A 25,825-nucleotide genomic window follows, 5' to 3' on the forward strand; every position below is an offset into this window, starting at 1 on the left:
GTGTAATAGGCACAGATCACTGGCTACTGCAGGCCAAATTTGCAAAATGTGTGCTATGAGTTCACTGCCTTCTTTCTTGCAGGCCGTATTGATGCCCAAGAAATCATGCAGTCCCTTCGTGACCTGGGAGTCAAGATCTCTGAACAGCAGGCTGAGAAAATCCTCAAGAGGTGAGTATTTAGCTGGCATGCACGTTTCAGTTGGCACGTAAACTCTAAGAGGGTGGTGTAAAAAGTAGCCTTATCTCCACTTTTCTCCTTACACGCACTCCTTACCAACTGCAGCTTCCCCTCCTACTTACAATCTCTTGTTGCTCTTTGACATTTCTGTGTATTGAAAATTATGATGCCATATTGCATTGTGAAGGGATAAGAGCAGCCACCCACTTCCTTGTATGCACTCTTATCTGAAACTGCAGGGCCAATTCACTGGTCTGGTACAATGCAGTAGAGCAATGATCTGATGCTGAATCAGACTGCCGGGCTGTGAAGATGGAATTCCATCTCTAGCATGGTGACCACATGATGGATTGAGAAGATGTGACTTTCATCTGTGCATATTCTAAACTACTGGACAGTAGTTCCTTGCATCAGAATCACTGAGCCTGGCAGCTAGGGTCTGACTGCCTTGCTAGCTTTTTGTGGGGAGGAGCATGCATGTGAGCCTGTCAGCATCCCTTACTGCCCCGTTGTCCACAACTTGCTGCTGTCCAGAAAGACTGTTTACTGTACTGAAATGCTTAACACTGTATGCATGTGGCACTAACACATTAACAACCACTTATCTGCACTGTTTTTCCTATTTCTTTCTTTTGCACCCTTTCCTCTGTCTGTCAGAATAAGGATGGGCCATTTCTGGGGTCCTGTCACCTAGTAAGTATCTGTGGAACTTCAGTCTCTGCCAATTACTTACCTTCCCTGTAGTGCTAAGTTTGTTCATATATTCATATGAGGGGGCTTGAATCCTTTGTGGCTAGTGGGGAGAGAAGAAGGAAGATAGTTTCCCTACCCCCTGCATGGTGTGGCTTGAAAGATTCCCTTAGCTATGCCTTATACTCCAAACCTTGGAGCTATTTTAGTAATTGCTCTGAGCTGGGAGGGGACAAATAATATTACCTGTGGTGCCTGATGCTCATTTTCTGTTTGTCATTAATATTTGCAGCATGGATAAAAATGGGACTATGACAATTGATTGGAATGAGTGGCGCGACTATCACCTGTTGCACCCAGTAGAGAATATTCCTGAGATCATCCTGTACTGGAAGCACTCCACGGTAAGAGCCATAAAAATTGACTCTTTAGCACAGCAGGCCTGATCCCTTCCCCAGCTTCTCAGTAAGGGTCCCACTTCTCCACAGCTTCTATCAGCACTCTCCATCTTTTTTTTGGTTCAATAGCTGCCTTCTAGCCCCAGAACCTGGCTGGTTATCTTTTATATATCGCTGGCATGGTTTCTGAAGTCCCTGGCGCAGCTGACAACTGTACATTCCGAGAGAGGGGAGAGTGGGTGAACAGGTTTACTTGGATCACAGCTCTGGGAGCTAATACTAGTGACCAGCTTCTGCTAGTTCAGAACTTGCCAAGACTAGAAACTGATATGACAGGCACCATTTTTTTCAAGATATATTTATTCAGTACTGCATATAAATACGTAACAAGATCAAGCTGGCTGTAAGCTCTAGAGAGGACCAGATCTCTTTCAGCACCTGACTGCTCTCGGCTAGTAAGTTTGATCATTAAAGTGATGCACTTTGCATTGGTACAGCCGAGGGCATTGGCAAGCCTCCAGGTAGCTGAATAGGGCTTATGTGAAAGGTTTCCTTGGGTGTTTTGGGTGTCTTCTAGCAATGGCAGTTCTTGTTTTTCACTGACCACTTTAACATTTGTGGGCAAGCTGGGGATTAAAATAGCAAGCTTGCGTTGACTTTGCTGGAATGGTATTGATACTGAATATGGTAGCCTTCTGAAATAGTAGATTCATTGGGCATTCTCAACACCATGTTCCCTTGCAGATCTTTGATGTGGGAGAGAATCTGACAGTCCCAGATGAGTTCACAGTGGAAGAGAGGCAGACAGGGATGTGGTGGAGACATCTGGTTGCAGGTGGAGGTGCGGGTGCTGTGTCCAGAACCTGCACAGCTCCCCTGGACCGGCTGAAAGTGCTCATGCAGGTAGGACAAAAGCAGAGGGCAGCTTGAGTCTGACGGTGTATGGGCTAATGCTGTAGGGCCCTGTCCCAGTGAAATGGAACCTAAGAACCGTTTCATGTTCCTCCAAACAGTGACTCATTCTGGTGGGGCTCAGTTTCAGTACTTCCTTATTGGAACATAGAAGCCTTTGGTTTGTACCAAATACCTAGCCATAGAAAAGCCACTCTTGACTAATTAATCATGTGCCTTTTGGACCTGAGCAGATGAAGGTCAACAGCTGCTGAACCTTGTGCTTAACAGCATTGGGAAACACTGACTTCCATGAAACTGGGTTAACAGTCAGTCTCCTGAGGCTCCCAGTTGGCAGGGCTACTGGTTCTAGGTTCATAGCGATAAGTGCAATCAGTGTTAACAGAGTTGTGAAAGGAGGATTTTGGACTTTGCTTAGCAAGACTCAGCATCGACTCCCTGAGAGCCCTCTTCACCCTTCCTGGTGTCAGGGTCTGTGATGGGTGCACGAGTGATGTTTCTCTTGCTTTTCCTGTTTCTTTTGGGGGATGGGGTGGGGGCAGGAAAGGGGAGGCTCAGGTGGATTAATTAGTTAATTGAAGTCAGGCTTTAAAAGAAGCTTTGCTTACCTTTTGTAAATATGTAGGCAGGATTAAAGCCTTAGTAAATCTCGGGCCATGTAAGAAATGCCCTTTGTCCTAGGATTACACAGGCATGTAGAACTGTCGTAAGCAGGACTGGAACTGATCCAAGCTTTCTCTCTTCCAGGTCCATGCTTCCCGCAGCAACAACATGTGCATTATTGGTGGCTTTACCCAGATGATCCGAGAGGGTGGGCCCAGGTCATTATGGCGTGGGAATGGCATCAATGTATTGAAGATTGCACCAGAGTCTGCTATCAAATTCATGGCCTATGAACAGGTGAGATTAAAAGCATACAGGAGTTTGGATACAGAAATGTCAGAGGACCCTTTTTTCATTTTGGATTGGCTGTACATGGAATAGACAGCAATCTGTCAGCTGGGATACATGTATGGTGCCACCATGACCACTATGTTGGTGCTTAGAAAACTCTATTCTCCTTTGGTGGGGGAAGAAGTCTTCCATCCCAAGGCAGAGTTGGAAAAACTGGATGGCATGAAGTCAGAGTAAAGTGATACTAGTCTATGGTTGAAGGTGAAGGGAATGTTCAGGTCTGACAGAAGCTGAATAGGGAAATGAGGCATGAAAATGGGGAGGTATTTTTTAGGCCAAGTTAAAGAGCGGAGAGGGGGAATGTAGCCCTGTGGGTCAGTTTGACACCACTATGGGAAGCTACCAGCTAAAGTCACTTTTCTGTCTTTGACTCTACAGATCAAGCGGTTCATTGGCAGTGACCAGGAAATACTGAGAATTCACGAGCGACTACTGGCTGGGTCTCTGGCTGGGGCAATTGCACAGAGCAGCATCTACCCGATGGAGGTGAGGTGTCTGGCCAACATCCTGTGGTTGGCAAAGTGATTGTGTGGAGAGATTAAAATGTGGAAACAAGCATCGTGCTTGCTTTGCGGTTTACTGTGTTGGACATTACAAGCACCTTTCTGAATGGGCTGCCAAAAGAACTTGCCAAATAATGGGACTGTAGTGATACAGGGATTGGAGGCATTTGTCCTTCTGCCATATAGCTTTACTCATAATAAAGGTATTGGCTGTTTTCTTCCTTATGCTAAAGGTTTTCATGTTCTCTTGGGCTTCTAGGTTCTGAAGACACGAATGGCCCTGCGCAAAACAGGGCAATATTCGGGCATGCTGGACTGTGCCAAGAACATCCTCTTGAAGGAAGGAATGGCCGCTTTCTACAAAGGCTACATCCCGAACATGCTAGGAATCATTCCATATGCCGGTATCGACCTGGCAGTCTATGAGGTACGGGGCTTAAATAGTTTCTGGGGGAGGGGAGAAATGCCAGTATGCATGGGATCATCCATGTTAAGTTCTTCACATAGCCTGAAAAACCCCAGTCTAGCACCAGTGTCAGCCTTGCGTCCTTGCTTTTTGATGAGGATATCAGCACCAAAGGTGTTAATCACCATCTCTCCCAGGCATTTTAGTGGCAGCAGATCAAGAAAATCTGAGAAGCTAGGATCATGTCCTTCCAGTCTTTTCTGGCTGATATTGCATAGATCATTCTGAATCTTAGCCCAGGATTCTTCATTACCTGGCCCACTCTTGCTGCCTGGTGGTCTGTCCTTCTTTGCTAATCTCTGGCTTGTTCTTTTAGACGCTGAAGAATGCTTGGTTGCAGCGCTATGCTGTGAACAGTGCTGACCCAGGAGTCTTTGTTCTTTTGGCCTGTGGCACCATGTCTAGCACCTGTGGGCAGCTGGCCAGTTATCCTCTGGCTCTTGTGAGGACACGCATGCAAGCTCAAGGTAAAAGCAGTTTTGGACATGCTGGGGATACTGTAGCGTGGGGGTTATGCAGTATGAATTCATGTTGAGCTGTGTGAATCACAGGTGCTCTGGTGGAGCCTGCAGCCATGCAGAATTCTTACCTGTGAGATTCTAGGCTGCCTGTTTGCCAAGGATGAAGGGGAGCATAGGCTTTGTGCTATCTGTTGCCATATGACAAAGTTTGTTTCACTAACTTTTCAACCTTTTGGCTTTGGTCAGTCTATGAGCTCTCTGAGAGATGGCAAGCACACGTGGCAGGGCTGTATTTTGCTGCCTAATCGGAGGTTATGCACTGTCAGTACTATCAGCAGAATACAGGAATCTCCAGCTTGTATGAATGCAAATGCTGTATGCTATGCAGGGATCCTGGTTTTCTCTGCTTTAAAAAACAAACAAACCACTCTTCAGTTAAAAAAAACTAATCCAAAATCCACTTTTTCCCCATAGTTTAGTGGTGTTTCAGTTTAATCACAGATAAATGTGATTTTTGAGTTACTTTTTTAAAATCAGAAAGTGAGGATTTTTTTTTTTTTTTTTTTTTTTTTAAATCGGAGAAGACCAGGGTCCCTGGCTATAAGTAAACTGAGCAGTAGGGGTGCGCGAAGTAGGCCCTATTTGATTTGGCTCGAATCGGGGACAGGGATTCAATTTGGCTGAATCTGAATCTGAAGATTTGATGCTGATTTGGAGGATCAGCGATTTGGACACAGACACAGCTTTAAATGTTTTTTCTACATGCCTCGGGGTACTGGTGCAGCTCATGAATGCTGTGATGCTAAGGCACGTGGAGCATCCCACAGGAGTGCAGGGAGGGGGCCTCCACGTGCGTGGTGGTGAGCCCTGAAGTGGACTGAATACTTCTGGTCCACTTCTGGATCTGCCAGGGAGCATGCTGGAGCCCCCTCTGCACCTCCCCGGCTTGCCAGTCGGCTGCGGGGGGGCCCCGGGTGCCCCCCTCAGAGCCAGGAGGCATCAGTTGCTGAGCTGGGGAAACATGGTGGGGGCCCCAGTGTGCTCTCCAGAGGACCCAGAAGTGGACTGGAAGTACTTCTGGTCCACTTTTGTATCTGTTGTCAAGCGTGCCTGGGGCCCCCCGTGCTCCTGTGGGACGCCCTATGCACCCCAGCATCACAGTAATCATGAGACCCTGCTACCTAGAGATATGTAGAAAAGACGTTTAAAGCTGCATCTATATCCAAACCTTTCCAAATCTCTCCAAATCAATTTGGAGGGTTCCACTTTGATTCAGAGAGATAAAGGGTGTCCTGATTCCATTTGGATTCAGAGATTTGGCCGCTGAATCGAGCCGAATCCCCACCGAATCGAATTGGGGACCGAAGCTTCGCACAGCCCAACACCTGCCTTTTGATAAAGGTTTTAAGAAAATGCCCATCACAACTTGCAGTCTCATACTTTGTGTGGCTTCTTCTGTTGCAGCTTCAGTTGAGGGAGCACCACAGGTGACAATGAGGGGACTGTTCTCACACATTCTGAAGACAGAGGGTGCTTTTGGCCTGTACCGTGGACTGGCTCCAAACTTCATGAAGGTGATTCCAGCTGTAAGCATCAGCTATGTGGTTTATGAAAACCTGAAGATGACCTTGGGGGTGCAGTCTCGGTGACAAGGACTTTAAAATTGAAAATCTTGGGATATGATCCCAAGGTGTATAGCCATCTCATTCTGCGAATGTGTCAACACTAAGCTGACTAAGCAAAGCTGTGAAATCCCAGACTGTGCGTGTCAATGGTGGCAAGAATCTGGTGTTCTTTGTCATCTTGCTACTTAGGGCACTGCATAAATCCATCAGGTGGTCCTTCAGATGTCCAAGGGACCAATTGGGAAACTGGGGGGATCGACTCCCAGGTGCGTCTCAAACCGCATTGAAACCGGTTCCTAGGAGGATGGTGGTGCAGGGATTTGGGAACAGGTCTGCTTTCAGCATCTTACACATAGAAACAGAGCTGCTAGCCTGGAGAATGTAGCAACTTCCAAGTCTCTGAAAGGGCTTCTGTTTCTGTTCAGTTGTTAACCTCCTACCCATTGTTTAAATTTGTAAAGACTTTGTGTAGGAGTTGCTGCCTCACCGGGCTTATTTATTATGTTTACACATCTTCCTTGGGGTAGGAGGCATCCATGTTCTGCTTCCAAGACTTGATGACATGAAACATAACTTTAAACTATATTGGTTTAGGGCACTGGTGGGCAGTGGTGGCTTTGATCTGGCTGAAGGCTACTTACGCCAGCCTAGTGAAGAACTAGGTTTATTTATTTGTATAGGTCTTATTGAGTATGTCTCATAAACCGCTAACAAAATGCACTTACTAACAGAAGCAGCAGACTAGAGCCTGCATGCCTGCATTGTTTGCATGCCAGATTGGCTTGTCTTGTACCCAGCAGGATTTGGAAAGGGGGAAAGTCAGAGAGCCCTAAATGGACTGGCACCTTGATGCATGGCTTTACTGAATAACTGACACTATTCTACTGCTCATGTCCATGTGTACCAGTGTGCCCCCAGCTCAGTGGGAGGAGCCTCTATGCTGCCTGTTCAGCATTACATGGAGCCCTGACACTTTTCAGCCTGTTGCTAAAGCTGGATGCAGTCTTCCCCCAAACCATGGGCCAGAGCTGCTATCTGTCTCTCTCTTTAGATCTCTTTGTAGGATGGGATTTTACATTTGAGGGCTGGAGCCTCTTGGCTAGAAGGTTTGCTGTGGGCAGGGGTGTTAGGGAGAAGAATTAGCTGACGTTGAGAGAAAAGTAATTTTCATCACAGGGTTGAAGATGACTGCTTGCTTTTCTTCCAGAGGGTGCTTTTCATGGGGGGGAAGGGGAAGAGATGGCTTTAAAATTTCTCTGACTGTATGTTATGCGCCACTTTAGGATTAGGCTCCTGGGGCCTGAAAGATCCTCAGGCAAATTTTCATTTGAGGCAAAACGGACCAACATCACATTCCACTGTTTCACTGCTTAAAGCATATTTATTTTGTATTTATTTGAACAGAGGTATGTCAAACTATTTTTATAGACTTGTTTAAATATTGTTACCATGTGCTTGTATTTCTCCTGTTTTTTAAGAAAAGGTTCTTTATTTATGTTCTTTTGGCATCATGCAGTGGAGCAGCAAGGGAAGACACTGAGATGTCAATAGTGCTGTCTCCCTTCAAGGCATTAGCTGCCTTTCTTACATCTGTGGCTGTGGATGGCAGACCTCAGTCAGTCCAGAGAAATTCCTGTAGCAAGAAGCCATAGGATGGAATGGGACTGAGCTACAAAACAGTCAATTGGGATGGGGATTGGGAGGAGTATACTTTTGAGGCTCACCTTATTTTGGAATCGTCTCATTTGTATGTGGCTGGAAGGACTTTACATGAATGGTTTGAGTTTAGGAATGGAAGGTCTGTGTATGTTGAATGTTACATTGGCTAAAGGAGAGAGAGGTGGTGAGAATTGTATTGGGAGGGAAAAAATCTCAGGGATTTAAAAAGAGAAGCTGCCAGTTCCCCAAAACATGGAAGGAACTTTACACTTGGACCCACACTGTTACAGCTCTGTGAAACTGGGCTGGTTGATGCACTGCAGAGTCCCAGTGCTCCTTGCATACAAGCATGCACTGGAGAAGTTTGTGTGTGAAAAGATGGGAAGGGCTTTCTTAGCACTCCCAGCAGTTGCTCTCTACTTGGTGGGCTTTGGCAGTGTGGAGGGCCTTGTGTTCTTAGGTACTCTGCCTAAATTATCCAGTGCTGTCAGTAATAAACACTTGAAAAATCTAATTTTGTACCTGGATTAGTGATATGATTTCTTTTATTTTACATCCCCTTTGAGACCAGCTGTAAAAAATCAGCAGTGACCCCTTCTACCAGTGTGACTTAATGGGAATATTCAGAATGCAAAAATCAATGCAAAATGACAACTGTCTTTGTAGCTGTAACCAGAAATTGTTCAAATGGAAATCTACTAATGAGATTCTCTGTGTAGGACACAGTCTGCTAATAAAGGTCTTTCAAAGAGATACCACTGAGTGTGTTTTGGTTCTGTGTGAGGACATGAGGCCACTGGTCTTAAAACCCTTTTCACTGAGGATAATTGGGAGCTCTGCCAAGAAAACCTCTCAAAGAGCAGAATTCCATTTGAATTTGAACTCAAGGAAAAGCTTGACTCTATCGAAGATTAAATGGTAAACTTTGGCGATGGAAGTCCTGTTGTCAGCCCCTCTTGCACGAAGCATTGGAGAACTCTGGTCCTCATCTGTTTTGCTCAATAGCTGGATTCTTTTGTTGAGAATTTTAACTTTTAGAAGATCTGAAATTCCTTTCATTAAAGCTAATTGCATGCTCCTAATTTCAACATTTTGGGTTTTTAGGGGATTTTCACTGACAGCTGCCTCTGTACAGGCTTTTTGAAACTGAAATATTCTAATACAGCTATCCTGGAAAGAACAGAAGCAAGTATACAAGCAAGCACTTCTTGCACCAGCCAAACAATATGAATCACATGGGCCTCATTACATGAGTCCTCCAAGGTGTGCTGTTTACCTAGTGACTTGCAGTTACAATTCATGGTTTGAGTTTTAGCTGCCTCAGATTGCCTCCTGCAAAGACGCTGTGACCTGCAGTTAGCTGGGGCACTTGAGTTAGCATTTCCTGGATGGAATCTTCTAAGCCTGTTGGCAGGACATCATCGGTCAAGAGGCTTTAACATCTGGTTCCTCACCATAGCCTGACTTTCAGGGTATAGCACCAGGCTATGCTAGATGAGCTTTGTGGGTATGGTTTTAATTTGTGGGGATGATTCTGTACATCTCTCAGACCACAAGGGTCATGCAAATGTTTAAAAACCTTTTCCATTTTCACTGCAGGACATTTGTAGTGGCACCTACTTCTTTCCCCTTATTGAAGTTACAGTGCCCCATTACCTACCTCCTAGAATGTGTGAGTAATTTGTTATCTACATCTGTTTCCTGACATCCCTTCATGCTCGGCTTTATTTTGAAAAATGGGGAGAGGGCAGCCTTAGAGCAGTGGTTATCAAACTTTTTAGACTTGAAGCATCCCTTGGAAAATGTCAGTTCCTAGTTTTCACTTGATTTTTTTTTTTTGACTGCAGAAAAATAATAGAACAATTCTGTCGTGAAGAACTCATATCCCAACAAGGCAGAATGCTTTTAACACTATGGATTCCTATTTGAAATCCCTGGGTTTATCTTGTGAATTATGTTTGCACACCTAACAGTACTAACTAACATTGCTTGGTAGCCTGCAGCACCCCTGAAAAGTGCTCAGGGCAGCCCAGGGTGCTGCAACACCCTTGTTGAGAATCACTGGCCTAGTGGGTGACATCCCTGGACTAGGGCTAAAGCTTTGTTCTACTCCTGACCTGTAGTAAAACTTCTGTTGGCATCTTGGTTTTACTATTTGTGAAAGAGGCCACTAGTATTTCCCTATATCACAAGTCTGTGGAGAAGTGACATCAGACACTTCCGTAGCGAAGTGGTGAGTGTTCTGGGAAACTGCTCTTCTGGGAAATTGCTGTCTGACCTGCTGGGCTTCTCATGAAGATGCTTTTATCCAGGCCATTCTGCTTTTAATGTTAGTCTTCAATTGTGGGGGTTTTTCTTGTTTTTAATAGAGTCTCCCTTGGAACTGAACTATTTCTGGTGGCCAAACTTGTGTGCAGCAGCATTTAGCTGCAATTTTGCCCACATCTCACTAATGTTATTCAGGCTATTTCAAGGAATATAGAAATGACATTCTATTCCTTTGGATTATCTATTACTTAAAATATTTATTGACCTACTATTTCATAAAATGGTAAAAAGTTCTCTCTGCTGGCTAGTCTTGATATTCTCTGATACCTAAGATACCTAAACACAGCATTTATATTCTTATCTAGTTCAGTGGTCTGGCTGGCTGCACTCCCCCACCTTATTTTCTGTATATTGCCTACTCCCACCATGTCCCTGTATCTTATGGTCAACCTGCTCCTGGGCCTGACCATGCTGTCCCTCCACCAGGCAAGGACAAAGGCCCTGGGGGGAACCCAGTCAACCCTGAGGCTGTCTTCTTTTCACTCATCAGTGCATGGCTCTGGGCATTTTCACTAGGTGAGATCCACAGTTTCCTTGTATTTGTTCAAGGGGCAGTGGGTGCTAGCTGGTGTTCTCTACTTGGTGTCTTCTCTTGGCACTCTAATTATTAACCTTTGACCTGCAGTCCCGTTTCTGTTTTATCACCCTCTGTCCCATGGAGTAGTTGTATATGCATTGGCTTCCCTCCTAGCCGTTGAGGGGGTTTGGTGGGCCCAGGCCCATGGGCTGTATGCAGTTATTTAGACCTCTTTCTCCAAGTGGATGCTAAGGGGAAGAGCATTTAAGCAGGGAAAGTCCAGGCTGATCCGTCCCCCAACGCCTCTCCACCTTCAGCTTCCTATACATGCTTCCTCATTAGTGAAAATAAATGAAAATAAAACTGCTTTCTCTTTCCCATTAGGAAAGGTGGCCTGTTAACTGCGCATTTGTATAAGCTGTAGTTACATTTCTACAAACCCATTTCTCCTCTTTCTGGAAGAGCAGGTCCTGTGATCCATGGCACTTGTTCTGCCAGCAATACCCATTCAAACAATGAAGAAAAACTTTATTTACTGAAGAGGTGATAAAGCATTTGTTTTGGCTTGCTAGGCTCAGAGTTATCCTTGGCATGAAGCTGTGACTGCAGCTGGGTGCTCCTGGTCTTCGGAGCTGCTTGGCTTGCTTTCTTCCTTTGGACACGGATCCTTTCAAGACAATGGTTAGCAGGAAATAAATGCAACTGGTGTGGGTATGGCACTAGTAAGAAAACCATTTCTTTTTATTGAGCTTTTTTTCAATACTGGACTGGAAAGGCCCTCCTGATTATTGCCAGCAACCAGATTAGGTATCGCTTCTACAGACTGATCAAGCTGGTAAAAGAACTTTGGCCTCTAAATATGCCGATAGCAACACCTCGTGGGAGGAACTGGTACTGTATACATTGCATTTTCCCACTGCTAACATTTAGTGCATGGAGGGGACCCCATTCCCCAGCTTCTGCTGCTGATTGACCACAGAATGCTTCTGGAAGGAAGGGTAAGGCAAGCTGGGTTCAAAGCAGACCTTTGAGTGTAATGTAAAATAAGAACTTAACTTCTGTAACACCTGATAGCAGCACTGCATTGCAACTTGCACAGTCTGGATACTCTGAAGAAAATAGGGGAAACTCAATAGGATGAATTAAAAAGGTTGAAATGTAGTTTTTAGAATCACAAGGAATTGAGTAGAAGGCTGTACTCTTATAGAAGGCCTCAAAGCAATTTTAATATATTGAATTGAACTGTTATTACTAATCCTGAAATGACTGAAAATATCAGAGAAGGTCATTCTACTTCTCATGTCATTTTTAAGGGGATGCAATAATTTGGGTCTCATTTGCTGCAGAGGAAGCTTACTTGTCAAAAGCTTCAGAGGAAGATAGACCTGAACTGTTCCTATTGTCTCTGTTTTTCTAGGAGTTAGGCTTAAATTCTGGTAAAATCAAACGCAAATACAGGATTGTATCTTTAAGTTCACAGCAACCTGCCATTAACTCAATAGAAACAAGCAGCTGCTCCCACAGGTGATTCCAAATTGACTAGAGAGAGGACTTGCTGCTCAAAGTGGAAAGAGAGCAAATGCAAGTCTGAGGAGGTCTGTTCTCCTGACTCCTTGGGATAATGGCAGCAGTCATTTCAGAGTTCTAATTCTAGCACTTCCCCTTTGGTGTCCCCATACTTTCATATTAAACGGGGACATTCCCCAGGAGGAAATCCTCTGCTTCTCTTGGATGAAAATACTGAATTTTTCTCTGGGACCATGCTGTCTCTAAGATGTGAACTGCTTGATTTACCTGGGGATGGTTTTTTCCCTCCCTACTAATGCAGACATCTGTGAAGAGACCAAGCAGATCACACTTAGGAGAAGGAGATGCATGACAACATATGGAAAGACTTACTTCTCCATCACCAGTTTTTCTGGAAAAAGATCCTACTGGTATTATCAGTTTTGGACACAAGTCCTTTAACCAGCTGCTGATATGCAAGATGGTGTGACTGCCCAAGTTCCTATCAAAAGTTTCATGGGCCTGGTTACTTTTTGGACAAGAGACTTTCAAGGGAAAATTCCACTTCTATAAGAACCATGGTTGGTCTTTTGGTAGGTAGCACTTTTTTTTTTAAAACTAAATAAATACTTTGGAATGGGGTTGGAGAAGTTGCTGATGTGTGCTTCCTTTCAGCTGACACTTTTTATGACATCAAGGTGAAATGAGTTGATTATGGCTAAATTCAAGTACTTCCTACTTGAAATACCTCTTGTAGTTTCAGGTAAATATGTCATTCTTAACTTTCAATCCTAAACCATCTGGGTAGTTGTGAATTGTACAACTGGTGGCATGTTTTACCTCAGAGGAGGTTGCATTTTAATATTAAGAGATGTTTTCCTACAATGTGTGACTTATAAATTACTCCGATATGAATAATACTATAGAAATGCAAGATCGAGTTAATGGCCTGGGGGGAGTATGGTTAGATTTCTTTTTCTTTATTTGATTCCTATTCCAGGCTGTAAGAAGGGGTTTGATTGTGTGGTTGTTTTTAGTGTGCTAGTTGTTGCACTTGTCACATGGAGATTTCTTTGCTGGGTACAATGTCTTTTAAAAACACAGAAGTCTTGTTTTCAAAAGTACTCCAAGCACTCTGGGATGAAAATGCCAAGTCACCCTCTAAAATGGGACTTTAGATTCCTAAGTCACTTTTGCTTTTGAAAATTTCCTCAAGACTATATACCCTTTGGTGATGTACAGCTATTGACTCATTTTAAGTAAAATGCTTTGTAGCTTTTTATTTTCTCCCAGTTGCAGGGTGTTCTGATGTTTCAGGACACTGCAAACAGGGCAATGACTCTTAGGAATCCCCGAAGAAAACTTTACCTTCTTCCACGGTGCATAAACTATTTTCTCTTCACTGAGGCCCAGACATTCAGCATGGTCCCTGAGTTCATTCAAGTGAACTTTACTTGGGGGTTGATTCCGGGCTGTTTAGAAAGAGAGAAACCATAAGCTTAAGTACTTGAGAAAGTACTGAGCAGGACCTGGATGTGTATCTCCTTATCATACATAGGTGTATAATTATGAGGTCTCATTTCCTGTTCCTATTCTCATGTCTGGATTCCCTTTCTCTCTTGACACACTTAATTCTTTATCTCCATTCATGTCATTCCACCTGTGCTGTATATGAGATATAAGCATATACCCTGTGGGAGACTAATATCCCTGTGAGGAGTTTGGGGTATTCCCTTCTGATGGCTGGTCTATGTAGTATGCTTTCACCTTCCAGCCCTGGAAGCCAATGGAGGCTTTGCTTTGCTTCGGTGGTAGAAAATCGGAGCTGTAGTGCTGAACATCCCAGGCTCAAACCATGGTGCGTCTCAGACCTACTTTATCTTAGTTATTCTATCCTCTTGGCTTCAGTAGGGCCAGCCCTGCCGAGAAGGGGATGTGGTGCCTCCGGGGAGCACAGGTGGTTTCATTGTGTTCCCAGGGAGGCAGGTGGAGGCTTACCAGCTCTCCTTGCTCCCCAGCTTTTCTGAGGGGACAGGCCAACGAAGTTTTTGTCTGACTTCTAATAAGCAACCTGGGCCAGTAATAATTGGCCCTGCTGCATTGCAGTCAGCTGCTCACTCCAGGCAGCCTCAACTCCCTGCATCTTCCCTGGCAGGAGGGGAGCCAGGCAGGGCTGGGCAATGGGCATGCCAGCTTCTTCAGTACTCACCCTTGCTCCTTCCCTTCTTCCTCAAGTCAGAACAGGCTTTTCCAACTCCTGCAATATTTGGGACTTGTTTCTTTGGAATGGGGCGATTATAAGGAGGCCCGTCATCTTTTGGTACTTTCAGGGTATTTCTGCAGGGCACCACATTGAGCTTATAGCTTTTGTATGTAGAAGTCAGGCTGTCCTAGCAAAGATGGCAGTCCAGTGGGAGGGAAGCCAAGCTGCTGCCTGAGGAGGCAGGGGAGAGACTGAGTGGTGTGGGAGGGATGTGAGCTGGGGGCAGGACAGAGGGAAAAGATGAAGGAGGTGAAGCTATTAGATTTCACAGACGCTAGAGCTGGAAGAGACCTCGTGAGATCGAGTCCAGCCCCCTGCCTAAAGGCCACGAAGTCAGCTGGAGTCAAAGGTCCCAGCAAGGTGAGCATCCAGGCATTTCTTGAATGTATCCAAAGTAGGTGCTTGCACCACTTCTGGGAGGAGTCTATTCCAGATTTTGGAGACCCAGATGGTAAAGAAGTTTTTCCTTGTGTCCAGTCTAAAATGGTCTTCCAGCAGTTTGTAACCGTTAGACCTTGTCATCAGGAACAGTCGTTCCCCCAGATCCTGATGCACACCCCTGATGTACCGATAGGCTGCCACCAAGTCCCTCCAGAGCCTGCACTTCTCCAGGCTGAAGAGTCCCATGGCTCTCAGCCTCCCCGTATATGGCTTGTTCTCTTGAGCTCTGATCATGCACGTGGTTCTCCTCTGGACTCTCTCAATCTTTTCCACGTCCTTTCTAAAGTGTGGAGCCTAGAAGTGAATGCAGTACTGCAGCTGCAGCCTCACCAAGGCCGAGTAATAATAGAAGCAAAGAAAGGACAGAAAATTGGGGGCGCATAGAGGGAGAATGTAGCTGGAGCAAGGAATAGCATGGCTGCTTCTCAGTCCTAATGTAGGTGAGGGTATGTGGAGTCCCCTTTACTGAGCTTGTTGCATCTGGGTTGTGATGATGAGGGGGCCAACCTGGCAGTGCGCCTGTTGCCCTGGTTTGAGTTTTTCCTGAACACTGTCAGCAGAGGTGACCCCAAAGGGCAACAGCTGCAGTTATCTGGGCTCAAAATTAGGCTCAGGCATTGCTCTCGCTCTCCGCTCCATATCCTTCACTTGTGCTCCGGTGTTACCCCTATTATTAATATTCCACTGAGTAACTATTATTAATAAAAAAGTTACCAGCTTTGAGGGTACAAGCACGAACTGTGCTTGCAAGTTCTCTATAGAACCACTGTGGGGAGAGAAGATGGAGATATTACAGGGTAGACTTCAGCCTGAAGTGGGGCTAGAGAGAATAAGGCATTCTAGAAAATTAAGCGATTACTTAAGATTTTTTTTTAAACTATGCCTTGTGGAGGAACACAGCACTCTCACTAGTGACAGGGTTTTATACCAGCCAGTATTGCCAACCCCAAACTATCTACAGACCAGGAGTCAAGCCCTCAAATTCCTGAGAAGGGGGTAGAAAAAGTTATAAAAGATCTAGGAAAACATCAGATATGAGGTTATTGCATGCCTTTACCTTTTGAAAACTTAATTCTCAAAATTTCCTTTGCCATCATGATAGTTAGCAATTGACTTTAATTAAAAAAAAAAAAAAAAAAAAAAGCTGACATTCTCACATATTCATGTGACTGCCAGAAAAGTATCAGGCATTGCAAGAGTTACCAACACTAAAGTTCTGCCCCATAATTTCATTTGGCAGGTAATATGTGAGAAACTTCACGCCATCGGAGTGCAGCTTCAAGAAGTTTTGTTCTGGGGTTTGCTTACCGTACAGATACAATCCTGTGTAGTTCTTCTCCTTTTGCATTTCAAATTGAATTAGCAAGATGTCTTCAGAACTGCTGTTCATAAGCTTCCCCATGGTGCGTCGGTTCTGGACTTCAAGGGAACAGAATCAGAGGTTGGGGGCAATTAGGATATTAATTCAGCTCAGCTTTCTATAATAGAAGGACTCTGTAAAATCTCTAGGGATTAATATGGAACAGTCTTACCACCTGCTGAATAACTATAACTCCTTCAGTGGGTCCCAGTACAACTCCTTTCCATTGATTTCAATGTAAGCTGCAGTGGGTCCTCAGTTTATCAAGCTTTGTTTAGACAGAGGCCTGGGATTTTAAGGAGCTAAAGGTGCCTAGTTCTTGTCTTTAGGAAAATATTTGCAGCTGGCTTATGAGTCCCTGATACATGCATCCACAAGCGGTTGTATGTTGATCCCTAACTGTATTCTCTTACGTGATCTGCTCTGAAATTCTGCCTTTTGGATTCCTGTTTGAAATCTCTGGGTTTATCTTGTGAATCATGTTTACACACCTAACAATGCTAAATTCTGTGGCACCCTGCAACACCCTTGAAAGTCTCTCAAGGTACCCCAGGGTGCCGTGGCACCCTGCTTGAGAATCACTGGGCTAGATTCATAAAGATACTTAGGCTTCATAGACTTTACTGTGCTGAACATTAACTTAGTAGACGTCTGTGTAGTGTCTTGAGGCGACTCTGGCAATGAAAGTAATAAAAGCATTGTTCTCCTTTTCTTTGTGGTGGATCCCTCTTCACTGCATGGCTCTGTCTTGTGCTTGGAAAGGACTTCTATTTTTTCCGGGGTTTTATGAAAGGGGAGGACTTTCTGCACCAGCCCCTCTGGCCTGACATGACATGGGTTCATTCCTGGCCAGTGCCAGAAAATGATGCAACACTCACCAATGTAGTGACACACTTGGTGACACACTCCAATGATTAGGAATCAAATTCTGGAGTAAGATTTTTAAATATCTTGTTGGAACATGTTTTATGTAGTTTTAAAATCTGCCTTTGAAGGAGAAGAAAAACTATTTAAAGTGACTGTCTTTTTTTCTGAGCGAGGGTGAGCAGGACGGTGGTTGGTTTCTCTCAAGCTGTGTTTCCATGGACAGATTTGTAATCTGTCATGATTGTTTTATGGATCAAAAACCCCTTAAATGTCTGCAAGAAATTGTCCCACTGAGGAAGAGATCATTTCAACCCACCTGTTAGATTTTAGGTGGGGTGGTTTCTGTATTCCTCCCTGAACAAACTGTGGAATGGGAAACAAATCTTATCAGAAGTAAAAATCTGTATAGTACCACCCCTCCCATGCACACACTAGCCTTCCCTTTCCCTCCCAAATGTTCATTATGCCTCTGCGTGTTTTGGCACTGGATCCTTACCATTCTTGATTAGTATTGCATTATCAACAGTGACTTCAAAATAAGTTGAATTGTTTGTGAGACATTCATCCATCCTAAAGAAAGAGAGAGAGAAAGTGTACATGTGGTATAACTGGGGTATGTGTATGTAAAGAGGCTCTTGTCTGAAAAAACCCTTGGAGAGCATAGATTTTAAGTTTAGAAGGGATCACCAGATTATCTAAACACACCTAGATCATTAGTACGAGTTGTGGAATGGCATCTACTTGCACCCATAAGCTAAGTACAGTAAAAAAGCCTAAGGCTGAATCGGTTCAGTCTTTGCAGGTTAGTTTAAAATCCAGAGATTAAACTGAGAAACAATGAACACACATTTACTTTTGATTCAGGCAAGGCAGCCACATGTCTGCAGTGGCTCAGGCCAGAAGCCTGGGGGTGCTAGAGCGCTGCTCTTTGGCACAGCCAGCTGGGCTGTGTGTTCACTTCCTCTTTCTGCTGCCCCTAAGGTCTCTGGGATTTGCAGTCCAGACTCACAGCAGGACCCTTCCTGCTTCCACATGCTTCTGGGATTTGTAGTCTACAGTTGCAGCCAGCAGTAAGTTTGAGTGGGGGAAGAGGTGTTTAACTCCCCCTCCCTGGCCCCAGAACCTATCTGAGGTTCACTGCCAAGGCCACAACAGAGGCTAGAAAAGTCGAGGCAAAGATGTGATGTTGATAGTGACTTCTGGCATGATGAGCGCACATTCAGCCACGCATGAGCAAGCGCTGGGGCGGGAAGCCCTTTAGAACCTGTCCCTTCTCTGTCTGCTGAGCTTATGCCAATTAAACCTTATGTTGAGAAGTTTGTGGAGAAAGTGGGGTAACAAGATGTAAAAATGGCATTGTTTGGAAAGCTGAATCCTAGGGCTTCATGATCACCAGCGAAGGTGGGGTGGGACGGGGTCATGAGGAATGAATGATCTTACGCTGAGACATGCTGGTTGATGAGTAACTCCTGCCCCTGCTCATTTGGGTCCACCTGGAGGTAACCATGATCAATCAGTGTCATCTCCAGCCAGTGAAGGGGGAACTGTGAGGCCCCAGCCACGTAGAACCATTTCCCCAACAGCTGCAAAAATAAAAGGATGGGTAAGGAGAGACTCAAGGATTCATTTCTGGTCTTCCACAGTGGGGAAAAATAAATGATTTTCCTCCAATCCTAGGGTAAGCAGCTGTCTGCTCCTGCCAAGTTCTCTCACTGACAAATTGGTAAAAAATATATACAATTTTCTCTTTTTCTACAAGCTCTTCTAACAACTAATATTTTGTACTTGTATGTTGACTTAATATGCTGTTTAATAGGATTTTGATGCAAAAGTAGTGAAAAGGTCAGGCAAGGAAGTACTTGAAGTTTAGTAATGTTAGTGTTTGGTAGGGTAGGTGAGAAAATATTTTACCTGTCTTATAGATGAAGACAATTGAGGCACAGAAGGTGTTACAGCTAACTTGCTGCAGAAGTAGGAGAACTTGGGTGTCCTGGGATCCTAATTCTGTATGTTAATATACTGTCTAGGATTGTAGGTTTGAGAAGTTCTTCTTATAATGTAAATTGTATTTGCTGTACATAAGAGTCAAACATTTTAATGAACTTCTTGCACTCTGTGGTTCCTATCTGGTCTCTGCATACATGAGGAGAGCAGGTATCTGGAAAAGCAAGACTCTCACAGGGTTTTTCTTACCTTGGAGCCTGTAGTGTTGTCCGGGATTTGTGGAACTCGGAAATCGCAATGCAGGGGGTTAGCACAGAGGAGAGGCAATAAATTGAGCACCGCTACAATGCAGCCCAGTACCATGGCTTCTCTTGAAGATAGGTGAGCAAATGTAGGTTGAACCCCTCCAACTGAATCTTCTCAGCCCGGCTCCAGGATTTGTGTTTATAAATGTTAATTTTTGCACAGCAGAGATTGCTGATCAGCTGTCTCGTTGTGTCGGGGCAAATCTGGGTACATGGGTCAGGAACAGTGTGTTTAGGGATGAAGCAATGCTGTCCCTTTCTGGGAAATTGCTCAGATAAGTGGTGGTGCTAGCACTAAATTCCATTCTTTTATTTGACCTGAATACTGTTTTTGAGCTCATCCATATCCTGCAGTACTTTAAAGTGGCTCTGTGTTTGTCTAAGGATGTGTACATTATGTTCCCAGACAAGTGGGCCTCACTGAATCTGTATCAGACCCCTAATAGGTATTGAACTGCAGTGCTGTGTTTGCCTTCACAAAGAGATGACTGGGATTTTCTCCAAAGCCCCGAAGGGCAGTGAACTCAACCCTGTTTTCATTTTCTACCCCTCCAATACTTCTTCCCAGGTTTTCTTTTTCCTGTAGCTTGCCTGTCCCTACAGTTCTTCCTCACACCGCTAGTGGATTTCAGTAGGAGTTAGACATGCACATGCACGTGCACCACCGACCTTCAGATTCCCACTCAACCAGTTCAAAGCTGACTTACTTAAACCTGTTAAAGTGACTGATGCTCTCATGCAGTGGTTCCCACCCCTTGTTAGATGCAAAGCACTCTTGGAAAATGCCAGCCCTCCATTTTCACTCCATTTTTGATTACAGGGAAATAGTTGAGCAATTATTCTATTGCAAAGAGCTTGGAAAGATCATAACAGGGCAGAATGTTTCCTTGCAGAAACTGAGTAGCAGGAGCTAGGGAGCTGAGGCTGCCTCCAGCCATGTTCCAGACAGGGCCCACAGCCAGCCTACCATACCACCAACCTGGCATGCTGGGTATTGGGCCATGGACTGGGTCTGACCCTCTGCCAGCTCTGGAGCCATGTGCCTGGGTCTAGCCTGACATGTTGAATTTGACCCTGTGCACCAAGTTCAATCCAAACACCAGGTCTGGGGCCACATGCTGGGTCTGATCCTGTGCTGGCTCTTGAGCCATATACTGGGTCTGGTCTCATGTGCCAGCCCAATTTGGCGCACAGGGCCATGTCATATAGTTAACGGGCTCCCCACTGTTAAGTCATGAAATGGGATTCAGGACTAGTGTATAAAAGATTTGACATGACAACTCATTCAATGAATAACAGAAAGGCTTTATTTAATACAAGTATTCACTGTTAATGAGCCTAAAACCATGCGAAGTCCAGTATATCAGTTGATTATAAGGGGTAAAGAGGATCTTGCTCGCAAGACACCAGGATGTCAGGGGTCCCGTCCATATAGCGTGCCCTTTCGACAGTCCTTCTGTCCACAATCTGTCCTTCAGCATATTCCTTGGTTTCACAAGCCCATCACATGCATACATCCTAATTTGGGCTTTCCTGGTCTTCTAGTTTGGTCTGTTCCCCAAAATCAGCTGCATTTGGGCACGGTGAGCTGGAGCCACCTTATCTCATGTTGTGGAAGAGTGTGGTACATGCATACAATTTCCCAGCCTGCGTGTCTACCCCTATCAGACCCAGCAAGCCCTGGAGGAACTTTCTTACAGACAGTAAGAAATCAGTTAACTCTTGCTGTTGCCCTGGACCATTATTCTAATGTATATCTACTTTACCTATAAGCCAATTCCCCAAAGCAAGCCTCTAAATGCCATTTTCTAGGCATCAGCTAAGACTGGTGTACAGATGCCAGCCCACTTGTAAGAGTTTTCTCAGCTGGACAATCTGGTTCCTTTGAAATGGTGATAAAAAGGAGTAGGATTTATTACTCTTTTGGGTAAGACGTGCTAGCCTTGAGTGAGCCTAGCAGATTTAATTGATTGTGATGATCTCCAGTAGGCTGATGTCTTACTTGACCCTGACTATATTTGGCAAGAAAGGAATTGATCTGAAAGTTTCTCAATTGTTGGTGTTGAATCAACCTGACTGTTAGTTTGAATGAGTTTGTGTGTTACAGGAATGCAGTACTAATTCTCACCTTTTCAAAGAAAGAGTTTTTCAAAATGCCAGAAACAATTCCTATGAATAAACTTCCCTTCCCATTGAAGCTAGGCTGAGTTGTGCCTCCTTGCATCAGGGCTCAAATCAGACCTTTCTTTCCCAGAGAATGCCATTTAGCTGATCTCCAGATTCATTACAGCTGTCTGATAACATTGCCTATTATTAAAGTTGTCTGATATTTTAAATTAGCAATCCCCTTTTTTTCTGTTTTATCTATGTCATATTTTGGGATGAGCTGTTAGATACCAGGTGTCTCTTTCAGGCTGCTTAAATGTAAACTTAAATTTCATCAGTTTCAGTGCAGGTCATCAATTTCCAAGGAGTCATCTATGGCAAAATGCATAGTTTTTCCTGTTAAAATTCTGGCAGCCTTTTTTGTTAGAAGAGGGCAATGCTTAAGCTTTCATTACAAGGATGTGAACTCTGCAAGGAAACCTAGCCTTCATCTCATGTGCTGTTGTGATCCCTTTGCTCTTCCTGTGAAAATTCACTAGAACTTGGTCAAGTTATGTTTGAAAATTCACAGTTCACATACACTCGGTAGAAACTTGGAGTGAGATGGGTGAGTGCGGATGAGGAAGTGACATGGATGGTGGCACTAACAGATAAGGGTGATGGGACTGGGCACCAATGTGGTTGGGAGAAAGAGCATGGTGTGGGGACAGGAGACAGATCTGACAAAGAGCCAGGGTGAGGTGGGAAAACGGACTTCTCGAACCTAGGGGTGGCATCCTGTTCTGCAGGTCGGTGTTCTAGTTCTTGAAACACGAAACAACCACCTCTCTCCCAGCAGTTCTAGATCTAGTTCACTGCGTGCTTACAAACACCTGTAACAAAGAGGCAAGGGTCCCACAGACATCAGTGTCCATCACTACTCAGCTGTGATCACACCACAAAGCAGGGTGGGGAAAAGTACGTGATCATGTAATTAAAAACTACTGTGCGCTCTCTCTCTCTGTCTCCCTCCCTCCCACTACACACGCACGACATGATCACATAACTATTGCAATATATATTGTACTATTTTTTATTTTTATATGTGTGTGTGTGTGTGTGTGTGTGTGTGTGTGTATATATATATGACACGATCACATGCTATATATATATATAGTACTATATATAATACATATATACTACATATGTAATACTAGGTGCGGCTGGGGTAAGGCTGCATAAACATACTTACTATGTTGTGATTGCAAGTTGACCTTTTTTTTTAACTTCCAACAGGACCATGACAATTCCACTGAGCTTATACATAGGGTCAACCTATACTCAGCCCCCCCAACAAGCTCTACTTTTGTAGGTGCGGTATTTTAGTACCTTCAGCAAAAATGGTTATTTGATTCTCTTGTGAAATTTTGTGTCAGCAATAGCAGTTCAAGGAGTTATACCTAGAGTTTATTTGGGGGGAAAAGTTGTCTTTCCTAAATGGAACCTGAAAATTTGGGGTTGATGTGTAATTGGAACACACTACTAATTCTGGCACTACTGGTGTCTGGAGAACTTGACTTTCAAACTTTAAGAATCCCCTCTTCCACATCCAAAATGGGATAGAGCTGTAGGAGCTGACATACAGATTTTTAAGTGTGAGCCATGGGAATTCTGCAAAGATCTGTGCCAAAAGGGAGGAGAGGATCCCCTGTTGAAGAGGACCTGTCCCTGGTTTTCAGTGAATAGTGGCCAAATTCCTCCCTCTATGCCCCAAGCAAACAGAATATGTTATAGAAGTGGGGAGTGAAATGCATGAGGGAAACAAATGCATTCTCCCACCACATATCTCCAGCCCTTCTTTTCCTGACCAAACCCCAGCCACGTGCAATTCCTTGTCCTCTGGGACCAGGGTTCTCACTGTTCTTGCTATTGTTGATAATGACTGTGTTTGACGAGTTAAGTGCATGACAGATGCCCTCAGTTTTGTGTTTCCACCATCAATGTGTGAGTCTAGGTGTATTTACGACATTTATAAACTTTGGGTACATTTGGATGCTTATCTTGCTGGGATCCTTTGACCCCAGCTGACTTCCTGCCCCTGGGCAGGAGGCTGGACTTAATGATCTTCACGGTCCCTTCCAGCTCTAATGTCTATGAAATCTATGATTTATTGAAGTAAATTAGCCCAGTGACTTTGGGATAACTCATCTGTGATTTTTACTGTTTAGCTACGTTACAGGTCAGATGAAGATATTCAGGCTTCTGGGCCTTGTGGGAGTGGTTTAGAGGAGCAACTATCTGCGCAACAGCTTTTACTTTAAAACAAGAAAGAGCAAGAACTTGATATGCATTTCTCAGACACACAGGAACCAGCTACCTTCAGTCAGTTTTATTTTTACTTTAGATTAAGAGAAGAGAGAACCAAGGTGGCTTCATTGGGAAGAGATGAGTACATGTGCTTCTTATTTAAAAGTCAGGGGCGTAGGCTGTAGCCGTGTGGTCTAAGGACATAGGCAGACAGGGTTCTTTGGGTGAATCTGGTATCTTTTATTAGACCAACTTAAATAGTTGAAATTTTTTTTCTTAGCAAGCTTTTGGGTTTAAAAGCCCTTCATCAGGCTGAGGAAGCACCTGCAGTTGGTGTGCACTTTTCCTGGATGGAATTTCTACAATTAAAAATAGTAAATTTTTACTTTAAAAAAATCCACACCTTTCCTCCACTGCCACTGTTATGCACTATTACAGTACATAGGACAATCGCTAACTCATGGCCATGTACTTCAAAGCTATGTGCTGCTACCACCTAGCATCAAACAGGTAGCATCAAAATTTCTTTTGAGCTGCCTTTCAAAAGCCAGATGGTGGAATTTGTATCATGACCTTGAAGAAAACAGATGCTTGTGTAGGGTGTAGTTAGAGTATTTTCTCCAACTCACTGGAGCTGGGCTTTTTTGCTCATAGTTTGCAAATGGGGGCACTGTGTTTAGGTGAAACAGGCTCAGCCTATGTGGGCCTCGGAACCAATGTGTAAATACGTCATGAGCTCAAGTTCACTTCATCAGGTGGTGTGAAAGGACAACATGGAACCAGCGGTGGATGAAGATTTACTGGGGCCCTGGGCGAACAGAAAATTGGAGGCTCCCCACCAGGTGAGGGCAGGCTCCCTCTGTGCCTGCCAGGGGGCTGCAGCTGGGTCCACCGGGCCTCCTCCGCGTGTCCGGGGCAAGCCAGGCAGCACAAGCACTGCTGAGGTGAAGGCAGCCCCCGCCCCAGCTTGGTCCTTCCGCTCGACGGGTGTCGCGCAGCCAGAGCTGCAGTCCTTCAGCACCGCGGGATGGGCCGGGGCTGGGGTTGGTGCCAGGACTGGCGCCAACTTGGGGGGAGCTCCAACCCTGGCTGCCCTCCTGCCTGTCTGCTGGCCTGGGCAGGGCAAGATGGGGCTGTCCCGTCCTGTCCCAGTGGTGCTGGTGGCCTCCCGCAGATGGCAGGGAGCAGCAGTGGGGCTGCCCATGGGGCCTCCTCGCAGCAGACTGCTCCGGGAAGCTGCCATCACCTGCAGGAAGCCCCACGCCTGCCCTTAGCCCCTGGCCCTGGTTCTGGCCCAGCCAGAGGGGAGGAGGCGCTTGCAGCCAGGATGTCTGCCTGGGCTGTGCTGTCGCTGGAGCCCCCAGGTCCAGGCCCATGCATTAATCCACCCCTGCACAGAGGTTAAAGTGCATTAATCCACCACAGAACAGAGGTTAAAGTGGTCCCAGCCCCCCCCCCCACTTACCAGCTCCGAGTCTGGGTCCAGCTGCCTGCTGCAGCCGTGGGGGACTGCCCAAATCACTGAAGCCTTTTCTGAAGATTCAGAGATTAGGAGAGCTTTGAATCGATTTAAACCTTTTAACTGGTCCCCTGATTCAATTTGGATTTGGAGATTTGGCCACCGAATTGGGCCGAATCTCCTCTGAATTGAATTGCCACCTGAAGCTTTGCAAAGCCCTACTGGACACTGTTGCTGATGTCAGGATTGTTGTTTGTAGAAAAACTTTTAAAACCCGTTTGAACAGGAAATTGTGGAATAAAAAATACACAAACTGGACTGTGTCAAGTAAGCTTAAACAAGAGCTACAGTTTCTTAGCTTGTAACTTGAGTGAGCTTTTGCGACTCCTTTCTTCCCATGGGTTCTTTGCTTGTATGCTTTTCTCTCCCTTCCCTCCCCACTTTCCTACATATTTCGTTCTGACCACTTCCTCCACTTTATGTTCTGCTCTATGCTGTCCTCACAGCACCTGATGAAGTGAACTTGGCTCCAGGAAATCTTGTATTCTCTAAGATATGTATCTTAGTTAGTTAGTCCATAAAAGTGAATATGTACC

The 25,825-nt window shown here is 44.9% G+C and overlaps 2 protein-coding genes across 4 annotated transcripts in view; one reads left to right on the plus strand and one right to left on the minus strand.

The window, feature by feature from the left end:
• SLC25A25 (solute carrier family 25 member 25) overlaps positions 1-8,600 on the plus strand; it is a 42,233-nt gene extending 33,633 nt beyond the window's left edge. For all 3 annotated transcript variants that reach the window (XM_090022233.1, XM_090022234.1, XM_090022231.1), the window contains exons 3-10: positions 83-170; positions 1,162-1,273; positions 2,012-2,170; positions 2,927-3,079; positions 3,512-3,619; positions 3,896-4,063; positions 4,419-4,569; positions 6,028-8,600. In XM_090022233.1, coding sequence (XP_089878359.1) covers positions 83-170; positions 1,162-1,273; positions 2,012-2,170; positions 2,927-3,079; positions 3,512-3,619; positions 3,896-4,063; positions 4,419-4,569; positions 6,028-6,212 — 1,124 coding nt within the window. In that variant the 3' untranslated portion in view covers positions 6,213-8,600. The remainder of the gene's footprint in view (positions 1-82; positions 171-1,161; positions 1,274-2,011; positions 2,171-2,926; positions 3,080-3,511; positions 3,620-3,895; positions 4,064-4,418; positions 4,570-6,027) is intronic.
• Positions 8,601-11,203: 2,603 nt separating this feature from the next.
• On the minus strand, positions 11,204-19,618 carry LOC149855442 (alpha-1-acid glycoprotein 1-like). The gene is made up of 6 exons (XM_090022656.1): positions 19,323-19,618; positions 18,570-18,712; positions 17,626-17,699; positions 16,211-16,321; positions 13,567-13,670; positions 11,204-11,359 (listed from the first exon to the last, which is right to left on the minus strand). Exons 1-6 carry the CDS (start codon positions 19,434-19,436, stop codon positions 11,273-11,275), a joined length of 633 nt encoding a protein of 210 aa, XP_089878782.1. The 5' UTR covers positions 19,437-19,618; the 3' UTR covers positions 11,204-11,272.
• Positions 19,619-25,825: the final 6,207 nt, after the last annotated feature.

The sequence above is a fragment of the Crocodylus siamensis genome, chromosome 11, assembly GCF_052110815.1.
Source record: "Crocodylus siamensis isolate JL-2025a chromosome 11, ASM5211081v1, whole genome shotgun sequence".
Classification (NCBI taxonomy): Eukaryota; Metazoa; Chordata; order Crocodylia; family Crocodylidae; genus Crocodylus; species Crocodylus siamensis.